Consider the following 21,508-nt stretch of genomic DNA (forward strand, 5'->3'; position numbering starts at 1 on the left):
ATCCACTGGATTATCCATCGATTCCCTGGTGCGTATTACATGTAGTAGTGCCAAGTGAGCTCTTCCCTGTTGCACAAGCTGGGCGTTCACCTACCGTTTTATAGATGTGGTCGATATCCGTGTTTGACAACATGTGTACTGTAGTTCCGCAATGAGTACCAGTTCATGCATAGTGTTGCGTCCCATCGCTTATCATGCATGTACTTGTAAGCATAGTCTAAGAAAAAGCTAAACCCAACTATACTTGTTAACACACCAAAATCGGGCGGGCAGCTCAATTTCAAACCGCTATGCAGACGTATCACCGCAGTATCGTGCGGCTTAAGTTCCGGACGACATCTACTGGCGAGGACTTACTGTTCTAGCACGAAAGAAGAATCGATCTCCAGATGGCTTATTCGCAGTACTCGGACGAGTCCGTCACGGCGGTGCTGTCCGTCGTGTTGCTGGCCTGCGTCGTTGAGTCGTCCGTGGAACCACCAGCTTCGGTGGTATCGGCAGTGGCCTCGCTGCTAGCGGTAGATGCACTAGCTGCTGTGCTGGCAGCGCCGCCACTGGTTGCAGTGGAGGCAGACGCGCAGGTGGTACCGTCCGTGTTGGGCTCCGTCAGTGTGTAGTCCGGGTCACCCGACTTCCAGGTGCAACACGGATCACCCAGGGCCTCGCCGCAAGTAACCGAGCCGCCGGGCCACGTCTGTGAGCATACCTTGGACCACTCGGTCCCGTCGTCCGAGAAAAGGGTGCCGAAATCTGTGTAACCCGTGTCCGAATGACCCAACTTCTTGCCGATGTTTTCTCCGTTCGGGATGAGCTCCATGTAGCTCGAGTACGCGGACGTCGTCTGCACAAAGGCGGCTGCCACGACGACGATCGGAATGGTGGCCAGCATACTGGTGTTTCCTGTTTTGTTTTTGCGAGACTCGGAGACTGCACTCAAACTGCGCTGTCGTAAAATGCGAAATGGGGACTGTCCTACATGTACAGCTTCGGATCAGTGCTTTGCAAATTGCAAGACGGGTTGGGTTTTGGCGGTGGCGGCCAGACTTTACGGATGCTCGGGTGGCGATCGGCTCCGCGCCGAAGCTTTTACCATTGCGCCGCCTCTTCTCTGAATGCGATTCAACAACATCCGACAGCGTCGTTTCCAGATGGAGGACTACACGTTCAAATGGGTGGATTCGCTGCTGGCCGCACCATCAGAATGGCCGCCATGGATCGTGACTGCAATGAGCTCGATTTGTGAAATGGGCAGGATGTCCGCTGCATGGACCTGTCGCTCATGTTTAACACTCCTCCAAACTGCATTTGCTACAGTACAGTACTGCACTCCGTTTTCGCGACCTTGGACCTTTGATAAACTTCCGGATGTGATGATCCTGAATGCATATGAGCTATCACTTGTAAGTTTAAATCTGATTTATTTGCAAATCCTATATGGTCCACCCTTGCTAAAACGGGGTGCAGTACTGTACTTCGTATGAAGAATACCGTACTGAACCATTGTTATTGGCTTCTTCTTCTGGCATGTCCTTGCTCGGCTTGGGGTCCTTGACTTAAGAATACTGGTATCCTCTAACGAAACAGCAACATCCGGTCGCGGACACTTTTTAAAGTGTTGAAACATTAAAAAGTACACGCGGCACACAGTGCTTCTTGCTGTATCCGACAATGACTGCACTAGACCAAGATGAAAACCCATTTCGCTCGCACTACATGTACATGTACAGTACTATAATAAATTGGATATTCGAGCTAACGTTGCAAAAACAGTACGGCGTAGATCCACGTCGCCGGGTTGCTAAGAGCTCGACGTTAACTGCATAAAATCTGTGTGGAACTTGCCAAATCAAGGCCAGTTTTAAGACCCCACTTGATCGGTACCACAAAGCAATATTTTCCTAACTATTATAAAATCAAGCTCGATTTTTGTCTCAGATAATTCGGATCTAAAAAACGGGAAGCGATAACGAAATTTCGTCACGTACCGCACCGCACTTGCCAATTTTCCACCAAACAGACCTCGTTCTCGTACTGTACAAATTCCCAACACGTCCATGCCGAACGTGCTGCAGCAACCCAAGGACCTGTACCACACAATGCGTGAGACGCTATTTGCGCGATTTGTGTTCGCCATCCTCACGCCCTTCATCTTCGTGCTCGGGGCACTGCTGCGCTCACGCTACCGCAAAGTCAACGGAGAACGCACCCCAGGCCTGACACGCTACCGGCAATGACACAAGCAACAACCAACACGCAGCAGACATTCTATTTGGATAGGACCAACAGAAAAATATACTACAGTAATAATGAACGGTACAATCAGCAGTTTCACAACACCGTCCACTCATGTTCCTCATATCCTATTTAAATCGTGACATTTTTTTTTCATGAGGTCTCCGCTCTCTCGCCGCGTTCTACTTGCTACTGCTGTTTGGCTGAGTGTCAGTGATGTTGCAGTCGTGATGGGAGAAGGAGAGGAACCCGCGCACCCCGTGTGTCGCTTTGTTGCCAAGGACACACTGTCCTTTTGCTCCATGGTGGACTACATGACAGTAGTCGACGCCGACGATCCTACAGGGACAAAATTCGACAGCAAGGCCGAATTTTACTACCGCAACGTCGACATTGTGCTCCAACGCTTTGGCTGTCACGCCAAGTACAGCGTCTACGGATGCGACGACTGCCGGGAAGCGTACAAGTACTGGATCTGCAGCATTAAGTTCCAAAAGTGCGGCTCACAGACTGTGACGACCGATAGAGGCGCCACAAAGCTGGTCTATTCGACGGACACGTGCGACTACTCGACCACGGCGACGACCACTTCAACGATGGCGAGCAGTACCAAAAGTAGCAAAACGACCTCTTCTTCTTGTGTCGAAGGCTCTTCTGGACGTTATCGCACGTGTCTATCGATCTGCGAAGATGTCGTGAGGAAATGCCCCTATGTGCTCAACTTTCAGTGCCCGACGGTAGACTCTCGCAGCAAAACTGCCTGCTATCTGTTGATATAGCCTTATACTCATTGGCCGTTGTTTGCTTGACAGACCGAGACGCCCTTCTTCTCAGCCGATATCGCAACTTGCAATAAGCTAGACCGAGCCGCCAACCCGGATCGTCCAAGTCGCCCGTGGCCAGGCACATTTGCAGACGCGTAAAAACGATATTAGTTCGTCTTGCAGCTTTCGCGTACCTGTCGGTACCTGTCAGTTTGAAGAGAAACCCAAAAACGAGACGCAGAAAACGTGGGCTATCGTTGTAAACCTTGGGCGTCTCGTTCGTAGGCTTCGAATTCAAGGTAAAGTGAGAATAATACATGCAATGACTGCACATAATTGTCTTCGTACACAGGAATATCCAACACGGCGCAGACAATCTTCACCAACTCCTTGAAACTCAATTCCAGTTCGGATAGCGCAGGGAATGCATCACCTCGAGCGGCTAGGTAATCCTCGAGCTCTTCCGGCCACAGCTCCATTAACTGAGAAAGTGGCGGCATGGGTTGCCTGTAGTTTACTTGAGCCAAAGGTTTTGTCCCTTGTATCTTTTCGACGCTGGTTATCCACTGCTCGAGCTCTTGCGGACGGTGAGATGCGTTCTCGATACTTCGCACGACTTCTCTTCTACTGCGAGGTTTGTTCCTATTGGCCACACTCACCTGCATCAGCAGTTCTAGCTCAGCTACATTGGTCTGTCCTGACGGTTCTCGCAGGATGTCAAAGCCGGTGTTGTCCTCTTTGTCGTCCGGCCTTGGTATCTGACCGACGCATAAATGAGATTAGCGGGGGTAATGCTTGGATGGATTAGCTTGAAGTGATACGAACCAGAATGCCATCAAACGGAAGACCCACAGAGGGAGTAAACTCCGGAAGGAACGGCTCCAACCGCGTTTCAATCTCGATATCCAACGGGGTGTAGGCGTCTGTCAGCTATCAACAACGCGCACATAAATCACAGTAAGCATCACACGAAGCAGGTCTAGTATCAGAGCTAGCGAGATCTCACTTCATCCACCTGCGCACAGCTGCTAAAAGGCCACTCACGCTGAAAAGCTCCTCCAGCTCTCGAGGCATCTCCAGATTAAGCTTGAAGTACTGTTGTTGGGTTCCACCGTTACTTGCGGTTGATCTCCGCACGCTTTTCTTGCTGCTAATAGCTGGTCGTGGTGAAGGTGCGTTTGCCGAAGGAGTGAAATCTGCATTGTTGACACGTGCAGCGACTTGGGCCTGCTGGAAAAAATCATTTGGCACGACGCCTCGATACTTTTCAAGGTCCTTTGCAGCCGTCTTGGGTCGGCCTAGCACTGACCGCTCCACTTCTAGCGCAAAGTTGTTGCGATCGCGAGCTGTTCTGTCGGTGCCGTCGTCACTCTCGTCGTCTTCCGAAGAGCTAGAGGCATAAAATTCGACCGCACGCGACTGCTCCACTTCTTTGGCTTCATACTCGTCCTCAACTTCCCCAAACTTGCCTGCAGCTTTCGTATCGAGCTTTTCTGGAGGGATTCTACTGTTGATCGGGATCGCCCCAAAATCTGCTGGAGTGACGCCTCTAATTTGAAGTTTCTTTGCCAAAATCACAATTCAGAGAGCCTTTCAGTCGGAGTATGAATGTGAAAAAAAGAAGCAGAAGCAGCAGAACTCACCTGTGCAATCGGACTCCCAGGTATCTCGGGCGGCTCATCCGAATCCTCGTCCAAGCCCTCATCACGACCAAACCCACCCATGGAATCCCCGCCATGAGCTCCCAGTAGGTCAACAAAATCTTCCTCGCTGCTGCTATCACTGCTCACATTCGCATCACTGCTATCTTCACTTTCACTCGAACGGCCACGGGCTATGCAAACTCCAACAATATCAGCTATGACCTTCCATACCAATGAAAAGCCCGACCAACGACCACGTACAGCGATTCAAAGGGGAGGACGCGGTCGTGTCCACACTGAACAGCATATAATACCACATAGTCAGCCCAGTGTATAAGCAGCTGCACGGAGGGAGTCCGACACCAAGTAATATGCCACACACCTCACTTGCATTTCGTCGTCGAGCTCGTGCACTTCGTCCATACTCTGCTAGGAGAGCAGCAATTCTCTTTCAGCTCCAATCTACTAGTGCAACGCAACGCAGCCGACACCCACAATACCTCGTCATCCAGCAAAACCTTTTCCTGCAACATATTGACCATCAAACTCCAGTTAGAAACCTCCTGTGATCCCTCTCTCCTCTGCAGTCACACCTCGTCGGAGTCACTCATTCCTAAATGCTGGATCTTGAAAAGACGCTGTTCAGTTGCGGTAAGTTTATGTTGCGGGTTCAATAAGTTGCGGAAGCTGCCCGCAACTTATCCACCCTGAGCGCCGTCGTAACCTGTCATTCCCGATACAAGTAGTCATGGCCGAATTCCAGGCCATCATCCTTGCTGGCGGTCGCGGTATCCGCCTGTATCCTCTGACCGAGGAGACGCCTAAGGCGCTACTTCCTGCCAACGGCAAGCCGCTACTCTGGTACCAGCTGCACCTGCTGGAAACGTCGGGCTTCACGGAGGTGCTGGTGCTCACTATTCCAGACCTTCTACCCCCTCTTCAGGACTATTTGACTCGCGAATTCGACGGTAAAATCCACGTGGAACTGTGCGAGGTGGCGGACAACACTGAGACGGCCGACGCACTGCGAGAGGTGGCCGATAAAATCAAGCGCGATTTCATCGTGCTGGCCGGAGACCTGGTGACGGACGTGGTACTGCACAATGTGGCGGACTTCCACCGCATCAACGACGCCAGCGTCACGATGCTACTGCGTCAAGAGGCCCCTGCCAGCAAGGCCAAAGGAGAGAAACCACGTCGTGACAAGGACCTGACGGACTGCATCGCGCTCGTTGAGGGCCAGCGCGACGAGGAGAACCGCGTCGTTCTGGTTTCCCAAGCTGTGCACATGAACGAGGATCTGTACGTGGCCAAGAGTCTGCTCAAGCGTCGCAGCAACTTCGTGCTGCACACGGACCTGTACGACGGACACTTTTACTTTTTCTCGCACTGGGTATTGGACCTGCTGCAGGAGAAGAAGTACATTGCCAGCATCAAGGCCGACCTCATCCCCCATCTCGTGCGTCGACAGTTCCGTGGGAAGGAGGCACTGCCCGAAAGCGTGAGGAGCAAGGCTACTAGTAAACAGGAACTCGCGGCCTCACTTTCGCTGTCAGAGGAGAAACACGACCCCGAGGATCTCGTGCGTTGCTTCGCCTACGTGCTGCCGTCGAACGCCTACTGCGAACGTGCGGACACCACCCCCGCGTACAGAGCTATGGACGAGGAGGTCAGCTCGCGACTGCGCATTAAGCGTTCGAGTTCCATCTCCAACTAGATAGATGCCTTCTGGCAGTGTCTGGCTGGCAGTGCTCGAGTGACAAGTAAATAAAGAGGCATTCGCTCGTTGACATCCCTCTTAGTAATTTTATTTATGGTCGGAAGTCCACCACAAAGTGGTTCAAACATTTTTCTTTTTCATTTAAATAATCTGCCCCCATTTTTTTTTCTCCATCGCCTCCTGTTACCTCAAACGTAACCACACAACTACGAAGCGTCCTCGCTCGTCTCCATCAACGCGAGACTCGCCTCGCTATTGCACAGCACAGCAGCGATCCGCTGAAACTCCGTTCTCAGTGCGTTTGCATCCAGCACCTGTCGGTATCTACCTCCCATTTCACTCGCAACCCGCTGCAGTACCGGCAGATTAATGCATCCAAAGCCAACAGCAAAAGCCTTCAAGTCGTACTTGGCGTAGCTTAAGCGAATATGACGAGCAAGTGCGACGCCCATTTCGATGTCACATGGTTGACCGTCCGAGAAGAAGATCAGCACCACCTTAAACTCCTCAAAGTCGTTGCGAGATAGAACCTCATTCGCAGCTCTCAAGCCTTTACCATAACTGGTGCCTCCCCCACCAAATGGCACCGACATCTCCAAGGCTTCAGGCAGAGGCACACCCTCACAAAAGATGCGTCCTTCATGGTCAAACGTCACGTAGGAAACCAGATCCTTTTCTCCTCCGTCTTTCAGCCGACTGATGCCAAACTCGTCGCATGCGCACAGCAAATCCTTCCACGGCTGGCCACTCATCGACCCGGAGTTGTCCAGAACGAAGACATTGTGATACTTTCCTGTATCTGCAGCGTGCACGCACTCAAACTTGTGGCCATCCACGTAAGCAAACCCATCGTCAGCTCCGTCAGGTTTGAGTTCCGGTAGGTGCCAAGCATCCAGGACACAATAGGAAGCTTCCTCTCCGGCGTTTTCGTGCTCTGGCGCATTGCACTGGAACGAGCACTTTGAAAACACTGCACGCTCTTCTTCACTGCAGGGATCTTCCCAACCGATCGTTGTCCAGAATTGAGCGTGCAGCAGCTCGTCCATTTCTCGATCTGGCGGGGGGAACAGCTCGTCCATGCAGTGACGCCGACGATCCTTATTGGCACCCGAAGTGTAGACGCATTTTTCGTCTCCCTTGCTCTCACAGGGATAGTAGTGAGGATGGCCACGCCCCATCTTGGCGCAAAACAGGTTGCACATTTCGGCAATACCTCGCTCGCCCACTTGGTACTTTCGATCCTCAATATCGATGTCTTTACCCTTCGCCATGAAGTACGTCTGCCGCATGTTGCCGTGAGAGGTGGCGTGTAGCCCCATGTGACCAAAGTGCTTGTTGCAGTAGTAGCTGCAAGATGGACACCTCACATCGCAATAGTGGACCGTGTTCTGGTCGCCTTCTCCAGTGGATTGGGCGAGACAAGAATGGTCGACTCCGTTATGATTCATCTCACCACTAGGTACCACAAGCGTGCAGTGCTTCTTGCAGCCATTCATCTCTTGGTAAATGTACTCGAATGAGCCTCGTTTGCCAGGATAAGTCCGAGCTGACTTCTTCAGGTGAACTTTTTGTTCGCAAATACCATCCACAGTGCACATTTCTCCGCAAGCGTGACTCCCAGTACACATGTGCGTAGCTGCAGCATAATCCACGGCAACTTCACTCACTCCACTTTCGATCGCAAAAGCGCGAGATTCCGCAGCCTGTCCGTGGAAATGGTTTTTCTCTCCGCAACTGCATTTGCACTCCCTCATAATACATGGATGGATGCACTGCACTTCCGCACACTTGTGAACGGAGTGTTCTCGCTGGATATCAAGTAAGCACGTAGCACTGCAGTCCGTTGCGGAGCATGTAGCACCACACATATGCACCAGTACGGAGCAGCAATGGTCCCCGCTATGGTCCGCCAGTTTGGAGCAGATTTTGTCGCAATTGGAGGCTCGAGTTAGGACACAAGGTTGGCCACAAGTGTGATCTCCTTTCTCGCACTCGCATTTCCCTTCATGGCCAGCACTGCGAGAGCAGGGAGGAACTTGAACCGCTTTCGATTCCACTCGGCACTCGTCATATTCACATTCCCCTCGACACTGGTGGTCTGTGCAGCAGCTGTGCTCCATCTCGGACGAGTGCGTCACAGATCGCATGCAGCCAAGCTGACACTGTGCACACTTTTGCTGGCATCGCGACATGTAAATGATAACTGGATCCACATGGCGTTGCTCTAGCTGTGTACGAACCTCCGACAAGTGGTCACCAAGGGAGCCGTGAAGCCAACGCGACACCTTCAGTTTTCGACGGCGCAATACAAACGCCGCAAAGGCGTCGAAATCGCTCTGATCTTCCGTTGTAAGTCTTGAACCTTCACACGTTTTGCCACGCAGCGTCAGAAAGTACTCGAAGAGCCTATTAATCGTCGTCCCCACTGTCTGGACGTCCTTGCTCGAGAGCGAACTCGCATCAAACCCCATGTCGAGCTTCTCGTCTGTGACGGTATCCAGTCTAATGATATCGTTCAGAGCCACCCACTTGCTTTCGAAACCAGGAAACGCTTTGCACATTTCTCCCAGCGAAACCTCGAGTCTTTCTTGAGAACCAACTTTCAAGACGTCTTCTTTCAGATGCGGTAAGATGACTTTATCTTTCACCAACAGCAACGGAACGTGGCAACCTGTACGAAGGACACCAGGAAGTTTCTGCTTCGCGTCTACGACAACGAAAAGTTGCGTGCTCTTGTCCATGCTGGTCCAGTCTAAAATCGAGATTTTTGCCAGCACAATTCGCAGACAATCCAGGAAAGCTTTACCCGTCACAAACCCCATGGATGACCCCGATACAACCTTCATTAACGCACTCGCAGCGTCGTTCTCCATACAGTTGTAGTAGTCCATCGTACCAAACGGTGGCGTGCAGTTGATCTCTAACTGGCCAGCATACATTTCCGTGAGAAAGTTTTGGTCTCGATTAGCCTCAAAAATCGTGTCCAGCTTTGCTACCAGCTCGTCAACGACACCCTGTCGATCGTTCATGTTGACGTCCTTAACACTCATGTACAAGAGTCCACGGAAGAGACGAGAATCGTTCTTGATGAGCTGGACTCCTTTCTGGAAGCGGGAGAACAAACCGTCAATATCCTTGTCAAATCGGCTCTCCATTCGAAACACCGTGAACAGCGACACGGACGCATTCAGAACCGACAAGAAGATGTCTTCTTGCTCCGATCGCTCGAACGTTCCCAGCCCCTCAAAGTCCAGGACTACCAGCAGCACATCAGACACAAATCGCAGAGACATCCAAGCTCCGTCCGTACACCGAGAGCCCGAGATCGCAAAGGAAGTTCCAGCGAGATGGTTCAAGAAGTAGCTCTTACCTGTAGACTGCTTCCCCATCGAGGTAACCACGATACATCGACCATTCCACGACTCCAGAAGTGGAGAAAGTAGACCGAAGCGTATCGACTGTGCAATCTCCGACGCATCTGTACCCGCTGCGTCACCTTCGCTACTTGAACTCGTTCGGGCGGCTTCGTTAGCACTGCTAGTGTTATCTTCGCCGTCGTGGAGCAGCTTTAGCATATTGGCTTCAGCTCGGCATATCTGGACTGGGACAAACGAAACAATCGTCACCAGAACACGACGAAGCGATGTCTTCTTCAGAGCGGTGGAGTTGCAAGAGGATCGGAACTTCAGCTTCTTCGCCAGGTTCAGTCCGGACAGGGGCTTGTTAAGCCGACGCAAATCTGCCATCAGTCTGTTGAAATACGCCATACATACCGCAGCATCAGCATCTGCTTCATCCGTAGTACCGCCTGGAACAGCAATCTCCAGCTCGAGAGAGAACAAGACATCCGGACTCACGGACATATCGATGAGACTTTGTACAGGAAATTTCTCAAAGACGTGGTAAAATACACGCAACCAATGCTCAGTTGCAACTTCTTTTCCTTTTTCATCGGCTTGTAAGCGGCAGCTTTTTGCACCATTTCCAGATCGCTGGATGCGGTAGGCATCACTTCGCACAGTAACACTTAGCTCAGATGCGTAAACTGTGCCACTGCTAGTGTCAACCACGTACAGGACGTCATCCGTGCTACCAACGTCAAGCTTCGCCAGTGGAATAGTCTTTCCGAGAGCTGCGGTGGGTAGTGCCCGATGATCTTCACTGGAGATGCAGCTCAAGACCAAGTGCTTGCTTTCGTCCATTCGGGTTCGACCTACCACGAGCTCATCCGCCAAAGCCAGAAGACCGCCAACCCACTGGCCGTCAACACCGCGTTCTGCCTTGCAATCAAGCGCCACTTTCTTCGAGGTTCGGCGAGTTCGTACGTCAAAGGACTGGAAGAATCCGTTTCCGTCGACAGCACACAGCGAACGCTCGGTCAGTAAAATATCGACCAGAGGACTACCCAAACCAAACGAAGCATCCATATTGACGCTTAACGTTGCCTCGACACTTGTAAAAGATTCGTTGAACCTGCAGAACGCAACGTTCCCCAGGCCTCCCAGGCCAACCCCAAACAAGAAAGCAATACGGCGGTCACTTGCTCGGATTGAGCACAGAGAGCAGGCATGCGGGAATGTTCGTATTTCCGATTGCTCGGCTTTTGATTTCTTCAGTGGCGCGAACTGGATTCGGCGTACTATCGTGCGGTTTTCTTTCACGAGGATAGCGATGACCAGCCCTACTTTCACTGTTGCAAGCTTGAGTAACTGATATCCTGGCTCAGTTTCCAGAGTTCCCATCGGTGAAATTGGTTTGCCGCCATGTAGTTGATACATCTGAATCTCTTTTGTTGGCTCTTTTTCAGCTTCTTCGCTCCATTTAATATTGACAGCGGTGCCGTCTGATGAGCGCATCAGTTTATGGATCACGATACTAAGACGCCCATCGCCAGCTTTCAAGTTATCACGAAAGCAGCCAAACGCTCTTTTCAGCACAGTCTCTCTCTCCCGATCAAGGTGAATCTCGCGATCTCTGGTGGATTGCTGAACCCGTTGTTCCCACGTTGAAGCTTGCACTGCGCCGACAATTTTTTCGACAGCATCCACCCATAGGCTCTCCAGCCATGGCTGCTGCTCTTCCATTGCAAGGCAAAAGTTAGTGCTGAATTGAGAGTCTTTCCGCCAAAGCCACTTCCAAGTGTCCTGTATTACCCCCAGCACCAAATTTCGCTTATTATCTTCATCGTTGGACGGTTCGCCAATCACAATCGTGTTCAGAACACCTTCGAACGCAGATCGATGGCGCTGGAATGTACTATAAAGCAGCTCCATGTGAGCTTGAATCCGTTCCGGCAAATAAATCATCGAGTACGACTGATACTCCATATTGGCGAAGACACCATGCTCCCATTGCCGTAGTAAGCTCTGGTAATGACGCAGCGCCGAATCCAATTGTGACGATTTTGCCTGGCATCCGACCGCGAACAGTAAGTGAACGTCTTTAACTGCATCGTCGTAGACTTTCTTTGCATACTCAGTGGCTTCCTGATTTAATCGATGCTTTGCTTTCTCTAATTGCTCATCAAATGTAGTTCGTAGTGCATGAAGCTCTTCTTGGGGAAATTGACCAAACTTTTTAAGCAGATTGTTGCGCGCATCCACCAATTGCATCGGTCTATTTGGAAGCTCGATCATAAATCTTTCATGCTTCTTCATCAGCCACTCGGCAAAGCTATCATATGGAACGTTGTCTTTGCATGGGATCCACTCGGTTTTTGCAGGCGTCGATCTTTGTACTGCTACAGCCGGAAACGCTCCACCAACAAACCACACGGATTTCGCACGGTCAAATCGTGGAATCGACACCTTTGTAACTTCACCAGGCGATATGTCATCCTTTTGCTCCACTTGCTTTTGGACTCGAAACGCGACTGAGCACGAGTTCCATCGAGTGCTAGAGCTGTGAGATATTGCATTCACCTCGCTCTTCACACGTTGAAAATCATCTTGCGATACACAACACGTGATGTTCGAGCTTAGCGTAAGGAGGAACCGAAGCACATACGCTGGGGTGTTTCGAATGGCTTCACTTGTGAACAACGTCGAGTCGAGCCAGGCAAAAACGACCAGCTGACGACGATCTCCACTGCCTCCGATGCAGTAAACACCTTGGTCTTCGCTGGACAGCCCATCGTCACATTCGCTAGTCCAGAGCCCCATTCGAGTAAGTTCTTTCTTTACTTGCGGCTGCTTGCCGAACAAACAGCCAATCTCGACCTGATCTTCATCTCCTCGCTCTTCCCCTCGGGCGGTCCCAGTAGCCAGCTTTTCACGAATGAAGCGCGCAAAGTCAACGTCGTAGTCACTGGAGTTGAACATGCCGAACTCAAAATTGTGCTTGGACACTGGCTTGTCCTCGTCCGACGTCGCCATACCCAACAAGCGACACAAACGTAGCACGTCCACTTCATCCACCACAGCTTTCAGCACTTTGACGTCGCTTTGCATCTCGTGCTTCAAGCGTAAGAGACGGAAGCACTTGTCCGAGACCACAACACTATGCTCATAGTTCTTGCGAGCCATGCTCTTCTTCGGTTCACTTGGCGTCTCGGCGGCAAAAGGCACAATGAGCCGTGCAAACGTTTCTTGCTTCCTACCGAGAGGCTGATGCTTTACGACTGTGCCAATGCCGTTAGGGCGGACACCGTCCATGATTCCACAGCCTTTTCATACCAAAAGTTGAGCAGAAAAACCGTTAAGCCTCGACACGAATCGAATTGGACGAATTGGAAGCCTCTTCTGTCTATTCAAACCTGGTCATACCCACATCACGCGCGTCTCGTTTGCCGACGGTTAGAAGGAAGAGAAACTGGAATGCTCGACTGACGTGCCTTGCAGAATCTGTTCAATGGGCACGCGCTTCTGCTCCATGCTATCGCGGTCTCGAACTGTCACGCACTTGTCCTCCAGAGTATCGAAGTCCACAGTTAAGCACATGGGCGTACCGATCTCATCCTGGCGACGGTAACGGCGACCAATGCTGCCAGTCACATCGTAGTCGACACTAGCACTTCCACACAAATCCTCGAAAAGCTTTTGCGCCACATCCAGCAGCGGTTCCTTCTTCACAAGTGGCAGCACAGCAAAACGGTACGGCGCAATGTCCGGATGCAAACGCAGCACGGTACGTTCGCGGCCGTTCACTTCCTCTTCATCGTAGGCATCCAACAGCATAGAGAGCATGACACGTCCAGCTCCGAGCGCCGGCTCGATGACGTGTGGTAGAAATTCTTCCTTAGCCACGAGGTCCTGATACGTGAGGCTCTTTCCACTTGCATCCATGTGCTTCTTGAGGTCGTAACTGGTGCGGTTCGCAATGCCCCACAGCTCACTCCAACCGAACGGGTACTTGAACTGAATGTCCGTCGTGGCGCGTGCGTAGTGTGCCAGCTCCTCTGGTGCATGTTCGTGCTTTCGCAGGTTCTCGGGCTTGATGCCGTACTTGGTCAAGAAGTCGTAGCACTGGTCCACCCAGTAAAGATACCAGTCGTCCGACTCGTTCGGGTGCGTGAAGAACTGCAGCTCCAGCTGCTCGAACTCGCGCGTGCGGAACAAAAAGTGGCCAGGTGAGATCTCGTTGCGGAAGCTCTTCCCCACTTGGCCGATACCGAACGGCAGTTTCTTCCTCATGGTGCTCTGCACGTTGGCAAAGTTGATGTAGGCGCCCTGTGCCGTCTCCGGACGGAGGTAGATCCAGTCGCACGTCTCGTCGGTCGCCCCCATGTTGGTGCGGAAAAGCAGATTAAACGTCTTGGCTGGCTGGAAGCTGTCGGTTTTGCCACAATTGGGGCACGCGACGTTGTGCTCTGTAAGCAGATCGTCCATCTGGGATAGCGACAATGTGGCCACGGCGTCGACCTCCTCTTGGGTCTCTAGCTTCGACTCCAGCAGTTGGTCCACGCGGACTCGTGAGTGGCAGCTTGAACAGACCGTCATGGGGTCTGTGAAGTTGTCGACGTGGCCGGAAGCCGTCCAGACCGCCGAATTGAGCAGCACGGCGCTGTCGAGGCCCACGCAATTCGGACGTTTCTGCACGAACTCGAACCACCAGCGGTCGATCACGTTCTTCTTCATGAGGACACCTGGACGCCATTGCAGCGGTTAAGGAACAAAACATTGTAATGGAGAGAGAGGAGGGGATTTTACCGAGCGGTCCATAGTCGAAACTGTTGGCCAGGCCGCCGTACAGCTCCGATCCTGGGAAGACAAAGCCGCGATGACGACAGAGAGCCACTAGACGATCCTGCAGGCTGGCAGTCCGCTTCGTTGCGAAACCGCGTCGAGCGGCGCTCAACGAACTGCGGGTGGACCGATGCAGCATGGCGGTGGTTGACACTTAAGCGCAATTAAAGGCCGTTGCTTGGAGCGACCTACAGGCGACCAAAAGAATTCGGTTCACATTTGACCCATAAATAACCAAACGATACGTTATTTACGGTTCCCTTACAGCACAGTGTACATGTACTGTGCAGGACCAAGGAAGGAGACGCTGGTGCGGTTGCTGCTGAGCGATGGATTGGAGACGGTGGAAGCCTGGGCAGCTGCGCTTGATGGTGAAGATGCCGATGGAGGCATTGTAGGCGCTGTGGTAGATAGTAAAGGAAACGGGGATCAAGTTTGTGCACCACTAATCCGTGCGATCAATGAGGTTGTGCCTTACTTACCGGACTACAAATCGGTTTCCGCCAAATTGACGGCACTGTTTAGCTACGCCGAAGAAGAATACTCAAGTCGAGTGAATGAGCTTATACAAGGGTGGCTCTGTGGCCGACGTCATACCGTTCGTTTTCGGAGATGGATTCTCCTCGACTGGCTAAAATGCGGCCATCTGACGGCGGCGGATCTACATGAGTTGCTACAGTGGAGACACACGTTATTTGTAGCGGCTGTTAATGAAAATGTAAAGCCGCTGAAGCGGGCGCTCGTGGATGACCTCAACACAGTCGACGAGACCATCGAGGAGCAATTTAAAGACTGCAAAGTGATGACCGAGACTGCAGATACTGCGATACCATCCATGAAGACTGTTGAGGAGCTGTTGGATTTTTGCTTCCTGCACGCTGAGCAGTTGGCAACTTGCAGTCTCCTTTGCGCTGCCAAGTTACACGCACTGGCGGTGCGGACCCAGAGAAGCCCAGCGAGGCTCGCGGAGGACGACGAGGTGCTGGTGAGACTGCGGTGGTCGTTTCTGCTTAAGCCAGTGCTGTTCAAACCGCTGTTACAGCATGCCGTCGCATTGAAGACTATGTCACGCAAAATCATGACATGGAATAGTGAAGAGCTGGGACGCCTTGTGGGGCTGGTCGATGTTACCGATCGGGTGGCGGTCTTGGAGGAGATGCGTGCTAGCAGAGACGAGTTGGAGCGTGGATTCAGGGCTGGCGTCGAGCACATTCATAGCTCGGCGTCAACATCGAAGAAGCAGTCAGCCTTGGAAACTCTTGTGGCCGAATACCTCAAATCACTTTCAGACGAGAAGAGAAAGTCACTGATGGCAGAGCTCGAACGAGACCTGGACGAGGCACCTCCCCACTTGTTTCCGTCCGTCTTCCTGTTCTTCGGATTAATTTTCAAAGCGATGACCTTGTTTTCGGTCCCTGAAGAGCAGGAGCAGGACCAAGTCGTAGAAGCAGTTAGCATCCTCTGCGCGCTCTTTGACCGACGCAGCCACGACCCCAGTAGCTACCTGGATGTTCTGAGTCTGCTGGTTCGTTTTCATGGGCCCTCAAACTTAATCTGGCACAATAACGCGCTCTACCTCCAAACCATTGAGTCCCTCTCAGCGACTGCAACGCTGCAAGTCGAGCCTAAATTCAAGTGGGCAACCAGGATGGTGCTGCACCAACTTATATTCGAGTGTGACGTCCGTCTTCTTATACAGAACAAAGTCAATCTGTCCAAGATTCTTCCTCCGCGCACAATGCGCCAAGTTTCAATCCGGCTCGGCGCCTACTAATAAAAAGAGCATTCTATTTTTTTTTTCCACGACGTTTCCGCCTACTTGCAATAGCTTACCCAACAACACAAAACACCATTTAGATAGTGTACCCTATGTTGTTCAAAAAGAGAAATCTGTTGGTTGGCTTGCTCGGCAGAAGGTAGAAGTGAAAGTGAGAAATATATTCAAAGGAGTTTTTAGTTGGATTCTATATGCACACTACACAATAACCTGAAAAGACACGCGCCTACACTCGATCTGATTGGTCCCAATAGTGAAGCCAAGTCAAAATGTCGTACCTTCAACATTGCCGACTCGACACTTGCGTAAAGGTCCTTGGGGGTCTGGCTTCCGGTCGCCTGCCCGTTGGCTGGCTCTTACATCAATGTCCAACACTCCTCCCCAGAGCCTCGGGGTTCCTGAATCACTCGATGTCGACGAGTCCGATCTTCCCCCGTAGCTCCTTCACCCGTGGCGCCGGTAGCGCCTTCGTCAGCAGGTCGGCAAGCATTTCCGCGCTAGCCACATACTCTGGCACCACGATGCCCTTCTTGACGCAGTCTTGGATGAGCTTGAGCTTGACGTCCACGTGCTTCGCCTTGGCAGAGCTTGTTTCGCTCTGCACTTGCACGATAGCCGCTTGGTTGTCCATCAGCATGGCCATAGGCAACTTGGTGGCGATATCCAGCTCGCCCAGTAGCTCCTTCAGCCCGAGTAGCTCCTGAGCACCCACTGTCGCAGCGACGTACTCCGCCTCGGTCGTCGATAGTGCCACAGAACTCTGCTTCTTGCACTGCCATGACACAGTCATTCCGTTTACTTGGATGATTGCCGCACTCACAGACTTGCGGTCGCTCTTGTCGGCTGCAAAGTCGGCGTCCGTATACGAGCGCAATCGTAGTGGTAGCCTTTTAGCTTTGTCGTCGCCGGACATATCCATCTTGTGCGATCGGGTGCCACTCAGGTACCTGACGATGCGTTTAGCCAGCTTCCAATCCGCCATCGTTGGTGCATGCGTCCGGCGCGTTGCACAGTGTACAGCGAACATAATGTCAGGACGCGTGCATCTCGCAATCCACAGCAAGCTCCCCACCAGTGACTGGAAATTTGTCACCGTTGGTCCTGCTGACGTGGTCTCCTCTGCCGTGTGCGGAAGTAGTTCTGCCAAATCTGACTCTGCCGCGTCTTCTCCTCCGATCGGCGATCGCACCGAATTTGCTTTGTCCAGCCCAAACTTGGTGAGCATCTCGACGATTGCAGCCTCTTGGTCAAACCTGTAACCACTGAGCTCGTTGTACTGCACGCGCATACCAAGAAAATTGCTGGCAACACCGAGATCCTTGAGCTCCAGGACGGACATGTCAGCGAAGAACTGGGAAACCCTGTTCTCGTCCGTGCCAGTAACCAGCAGGTCATCCACGTACGCTCCGACGACCGTCATTCCACCGCTGTCAGCCTTGAAGTACAGGCACGCGTCCGTAATGCACTGGATGAACCCAAGCTTGACCAGTTCGCGATGAAGGTGCTCATGCCAAAGGCGTCCTGCTTGCTTCAGACCGTTAAGGCTCTGACCAAGAAGTAGGCCAACTTCATCCACGCTCTCAGCTCCGAGCGTCTTCAGCTCTTCCTCCGTGATAACGAGTCCGTCGGGGACGAACAGCAAAATCTCGATACCCTCCTCCGTTTTCGCCTTTACATACGCGTTTGGAACGTCGCCGTGTCTGGCAGGCACATTCCATATGATCGCAATGACGAGAATGAACTTGACACCAGTCATGGTAATCACAGCCGCAAACACGAGAAAGAAGTTAACGCCGAACTTTTGCTCGTTGCCACAGGCGACTAGTCGAGCCTTGTACCGCTCGATCAACCCCGTGTCTGTTCGTTTCTTCTTGTACACCCACGTAGTATGCAAGCGAATGCTACCAGGCTCGAACTTGACCAGCTTCCACGTGTTATTCGCCTGTAGAGTTTCAAGCTCTTCCTTTTCAGCTGCCTCCCAAAGCGCGCTCTCGGCGCACTTCCGCGCCTGCCTGTAGTTCTTCGGTTCCGGGTCATCAGCGTGGGCATTGACGTCCTTAACTTCGGATACGGTCAAAACCACAGGCTCAGTGTTCAGCCTCGACTCGTCAACCTCCACGTCTCCATCAGCTTCAGCACGGCGGCGCGACTTGCGACGTGAGCGACGAGATCTTCGTGGTGTGGAACGTGGTGCCGGTGGCGTCGTCGTCGTGGGAGCCTGAATAGTTGGTGGCTTCACATCGGATTTCTCCTCCAACGCGCGGATGTTCTGCACATGCCTCGTGACGATCACCTTATTCTCCAAAGGCAGGTACACCATGTACCCCTTGGTCGATTCGTCCTTGCCGACGACGACGCCCTCACACGCCCTCTTCTTCATGGCGCGCTTTCCGGGGTCACGAAACACGGGGCACTTTGATTCAAATATGACCATGTCGCGAAGGTTTGGTGCTTCGCCAGTCAGCACTTCGAGCGGCGACTTCCGACCCTCGTTAGCACGTGACGAGCTCCGGTTCAGCACGTACGTCGCGTACTCAACCGCGTCACCCCAGAAGCTCAGCGGCAATCCTGCACCGAACACCATACACCGAGCCATATTGAGAACCGTGCGATGCATCCGCTCCGCCTTGCCGTTTGCAGCTTGGTTGCCGACTTCTGACACCTGACGAGCCACTCCGTTTTCTTTGCAGAAGAGATCCACGTTTCGGTACTCTCCTCCACCGTCCGTGCAGAGAACAGGCACGCGAACGTCGAACCGTTTTTCGAACTCGACAAGAAAGTCCTTGAACTTCTTTGCAGCCAGGTTCTTCTTCTTCGCCATGAACACCTTGCAGTAGTTCGACTTGTGGTCCACGAAGGTAACCATGTAGCGGTTACCTTGGCGGTCAAGTGGCGGCATGGGACCCTTCAGGTCACTGCAGATGACTCCTCCGACTTTGTCGATCGGTGCGTGCTCCCCGGTGTCCTTAGTCGGTTGATTCGCTCGAGTCTGTTTACCCTCAGCACAAACCATGCAGGGCTTACGGTCCCGATTCGATATCTTGATGCCGGATGCGTGGTCATTTGCCATACGCTCAATGGTGTCCAATGACAAGTGACCGAAACGTGCATGGAAGCCCATCAACGTGTCCGTGGCGACGACCGGCGAGGCTGTGTCCGTACTCGTATCCACCACGTTCATGATCAGCTGCTCCATCTTAGCGTTGTTCGTAGCTACCGATTCAAGTCTAGCCACAAGCACGTTGTACTTTACGTCGACATAGAATACCACTTCGTTGCTTTTCATCAGCGCCAACTTTCCGTTGCGCTTGGTGAGAGAGCATCCCTTCGCTATCAGCCGTCCGTATGAGATCAGGTTCTGCGCGAGTTTCGGTGCGTAGTAGACCTCACTGAGCTCCACCTCAGCCGCGACTCCGTCGACAATAGCTCTCAAAATCACCGATCCTTTCTTGGCTACGTCCATCGTTCGCCCATCCGGTAACATGCAGGTGTCCTCACCAGAGCACTGCACTACGTTAACCAGTAGCGCAGGATCATTGACAAGATGTCGGCTGGCACCGCTGTCCAGAATCCAGCTCGTAGCGTCCACGGACTTGAAGTCGTTACCGGCGGCAAGTGCGAACTTTACTGGCTGGTCATTGTTGCTTCTAGCGGAACGATCTGGGCAGTTCTTCTTCAGGTGTCCAACCTTCTTGCACTTGTGGCATCGCCGCGTTTCCTCTTGGGACTCAGCCACTGCGTTCACGACTTCCTTACCAAGATGCTTCGGCGCTCGATCTTCATCGGTCATCATCTGCGCCCAAACGACCAGTTCGTTCGCTTGTTGGAGAGGATCCGGCCGCGTGATGTCACACTTGGCCATCAAGGCGTGCCTCAAGTCCGGATTCGCGTACCTGACGATGTTCTCCAGCACTAGCGTTGGTGACGCGTTTGTTGCCATCATGAGAGCATTCAAGTACAAGAAGTGCTCATTCCACGATCGCGACGGGTCCTTCTTCGTGCCAAAGAGGTTCATTCCTTGTTGCGTCGAGAGCGCCCGCTTGAACGACAAGTGCATCTGATCCATCACAAACCAGAGCGTCGGCTGCGTGGCCCACCAGCGCATGATGTGCTGCTGGAAGAAGAGCTCAGCTTTACCACGTAGATGCTGGCCGAACTTGCTCACCTTGTAGCGCTCAGGCCAGGCGTAGCCACACGCCTGCTCCGCCATCTCGATCTGCTCAATGAACAGCAGCGCCCACTGCTCGAAGCCGCTCCCAAGTCCCTTGTAGACCTCGCTGCCGTCGAAGTTTCGCATGAAGAGCTTCGCATCCTTGGCAGGCGGCACTCTCTCGTTGAGATGCAGCGGCGAAGGTCGATGTGCTTGGTACTGCGCAGCTGGTTGCTGTTGCTGTGGCGCCTGTTGAGCTGCTTCTTGGGCTTGGAACGGTGTGCCTCCTGCTTGTTGCCCAGCACCAAGACCACCATACACCCCAGGCGTCTACGCACCCATGCCGAAGTTCGACGCGCCGAGCTCATGCATCTGCATGCGCTGCATGCCCAAGCTGCCTCCGTGCTGCAGTGCCTGACGGTACACGCTCTGGCCCAGCCCAGCCCCCGCACCGGGTGGTGTGACGGCCGCACGCTGCTGGTGCGTCTCCAGCGACCGCTCTAAGCTGTCCACTTTGGCCGTGAGCTTAGTGATGAGAGCCGCGAGCGCTCCAGCGTCCGGCGTGACCTTCTCTTCGTGATGCTCTTCGCCCCTTTCGTAGGCGGCGGGGAAGGCGGGGACTGCCTCCGTAGCAGCGTCTGCGTCTGAGTTGTTGACCATTGGGCGCATAACCTGTTGGTTTGGCACTTGCTCGGCAGAAGGTAGAAGTGAAAGTGAGAAATATATTCAAAGGAGTTTTTAGTTAAATTCTACATGCACACTACACAATTACCTGAAACGACACGCGCTTACACTCGATCTGATTGGTCCCAATAGTGAAACTAAGTCAAAATGTCGTACCTTCAACATTGTCGACTCGACACTTGCGTAAAGGTCCTTGGGGGTCTGGCTTCCGGTCGCCTGCCCGTTGGCTGGCTCTTACATCAATGTCCAACAAAATCGTCATGCGACTCTGCCGTTTACCGGCTGCCCACCCCCGTTGCACTCGAAGCTCGAGTCGAATGGAGTTCTTGGTATCCTACGGCGACGATTGGGGATA

The 21,508-nt window shown here is 52.7% G+C and overlaps 7 protein-coding genes across 7 annotated transcripts; 3 read left to right on the forward strand and 4 right to left on the reverse strand.

The window, feature by feature from the left end:
- Positions 1-394: 394 nt before the first annotated feature.
- PITG_07836 (uncharacterized protein) lies at positions 395-889 on the reverse strand (the record flags this gene model as incomplete). Its single annotated transcript, XM_002904009.1, has 2 exons — positions 395-509; positions 576-889. The coding sequence occupies 2 exons, from the start codon at positions 887-889 to the stop codon at positions 395-397; spliced, it is 429 nt and encodes a 142-aa protein (XP_002904055.1).
- A 1,645-nt stretch (positions 890-2,534) lies between these two features.
- On the forward strand, positions 2,535-3,192 carry PITG_07837 (uncharacterized protein; the record flags this gene model as incomplete). Its single annotated transcript, XM_002904010.1, has 2 exons — positions 2,535-2,969; positions 3,045-3,192. 2 exons carry the CDS (start codon positions 2,535-2,537, stop codon positions 3,153-3,155), a joined length of 546 nt encoding a protein of 181 aa, XP_002904056.1.
- Positions 3,193-3,247: 55 nt separating this feature from the next.
- On the reverse strand, positions 3,248-4,438 carry PITG_07838 (uncharacterized protein; the record flags this gene model as incomplete). The annotated part of the gene is made up of 5 exons (XM_002904011.1): positions 3,248-3,754; positions 3,822-3,926; positions 4,041-4,070; positions 4,206-4,367; positions 4,412-4,438. The coding sequence occupies 5 exons, from the start codon at positions 4,436-4,438 to the stop codon at positions 3,248-3,250; spliced, it is 831 nt and encodes a 276-aa protein (XP_002904057.1).
- A 940-nt stretch (positions 4,439-5,378) lies between these two features.
- On the forward strand, positions 5,379-6,361 carry PITG_07839 (translation initiation factor eIF-2B subunit gamma, putative; the record flags this gene model as incomplete). Its single annotated transcript, XM_002904012.1, has 1 exon — positions 5,379-6,361. One exon carries the CDS (start codon positions 5,388-5,390, stop codon positions 6,354-6,356), a length of 969 nt encoding a protein of 322 aa, XP_002904058.1.
- A 204-nt stretch (positions 6,362-6,565) lies between these two features.
- PITG_07840 (uncharacterized protein) lies at positions 6,566-11,101 on the reverse strand (the record flags this gene model as incomplete). Its single annotated transcript, XM_002904013.1, has 3 exons — positions 6,566-9,846; positions 9,895-10,615; positions 10,658-11,101. The coding sequence occupies 3 exons, from the start codon at positions 11,099-11,101 to the stop codon at positions 6,566-6,568; spliced, it is 4,446 nt and encodes a 1,481-aa protein (XP_002904059.1).
- Positions 11,102-13,153: 2,052 nt separating this feature from the next.
- Positions 13,154-14,681, reverse strand: PITG_07841 (glycyl-tRNA synthetase; the record flags this gene model as incomplete). Its single annotated transcript, XM_002904014.1, has 2 exons — positions 13,154-14,442; positions 14,507-14,681. The coding sequence occupies 2 exons, from the start codon at positions 14,679-14,681 to the stop codon at positions 13,154-13,156; spliced, it is 1,464 nt and encodes a 487-aa protein (XP_002904060.1).
- A 696-nt stretch (positions 14,682-15,377) lies between these two features.
- On the forward strand, positions 15,378-16,316 carry PITG_07842 (uncharacterized protein; the record flags this gene model as incomplete). Its single annotated transcript, XM_002904015.1, has 2 exons — positions 15,378-16,067; positions 16,242-16,316. 2 exons carry the CDS (start codon positions 15,378-15,380, stop codon positions 16,314-16,316), a joined length of 765 nt encoding a protein of 254 aa, XP_002904061.1.
- Between the last annotated feature and the right edge of the window lie 5,192 nt (positions 16,317-21,508).

This window comes from Phytophthora infestans, genomic scaffold (assembly GCF_000142945.1).
Source record: "Phytophthora infestans T30-4 supercont1.12 genomic scaffold, whole genome shotgun sequence".
Classification (NCBI taxonomy): Eukaryota; Oomycota; class Peronosporomycetes; order Peronosporales; family Peronosporaceae; genus Phytophthora; species Phytophthora infestans.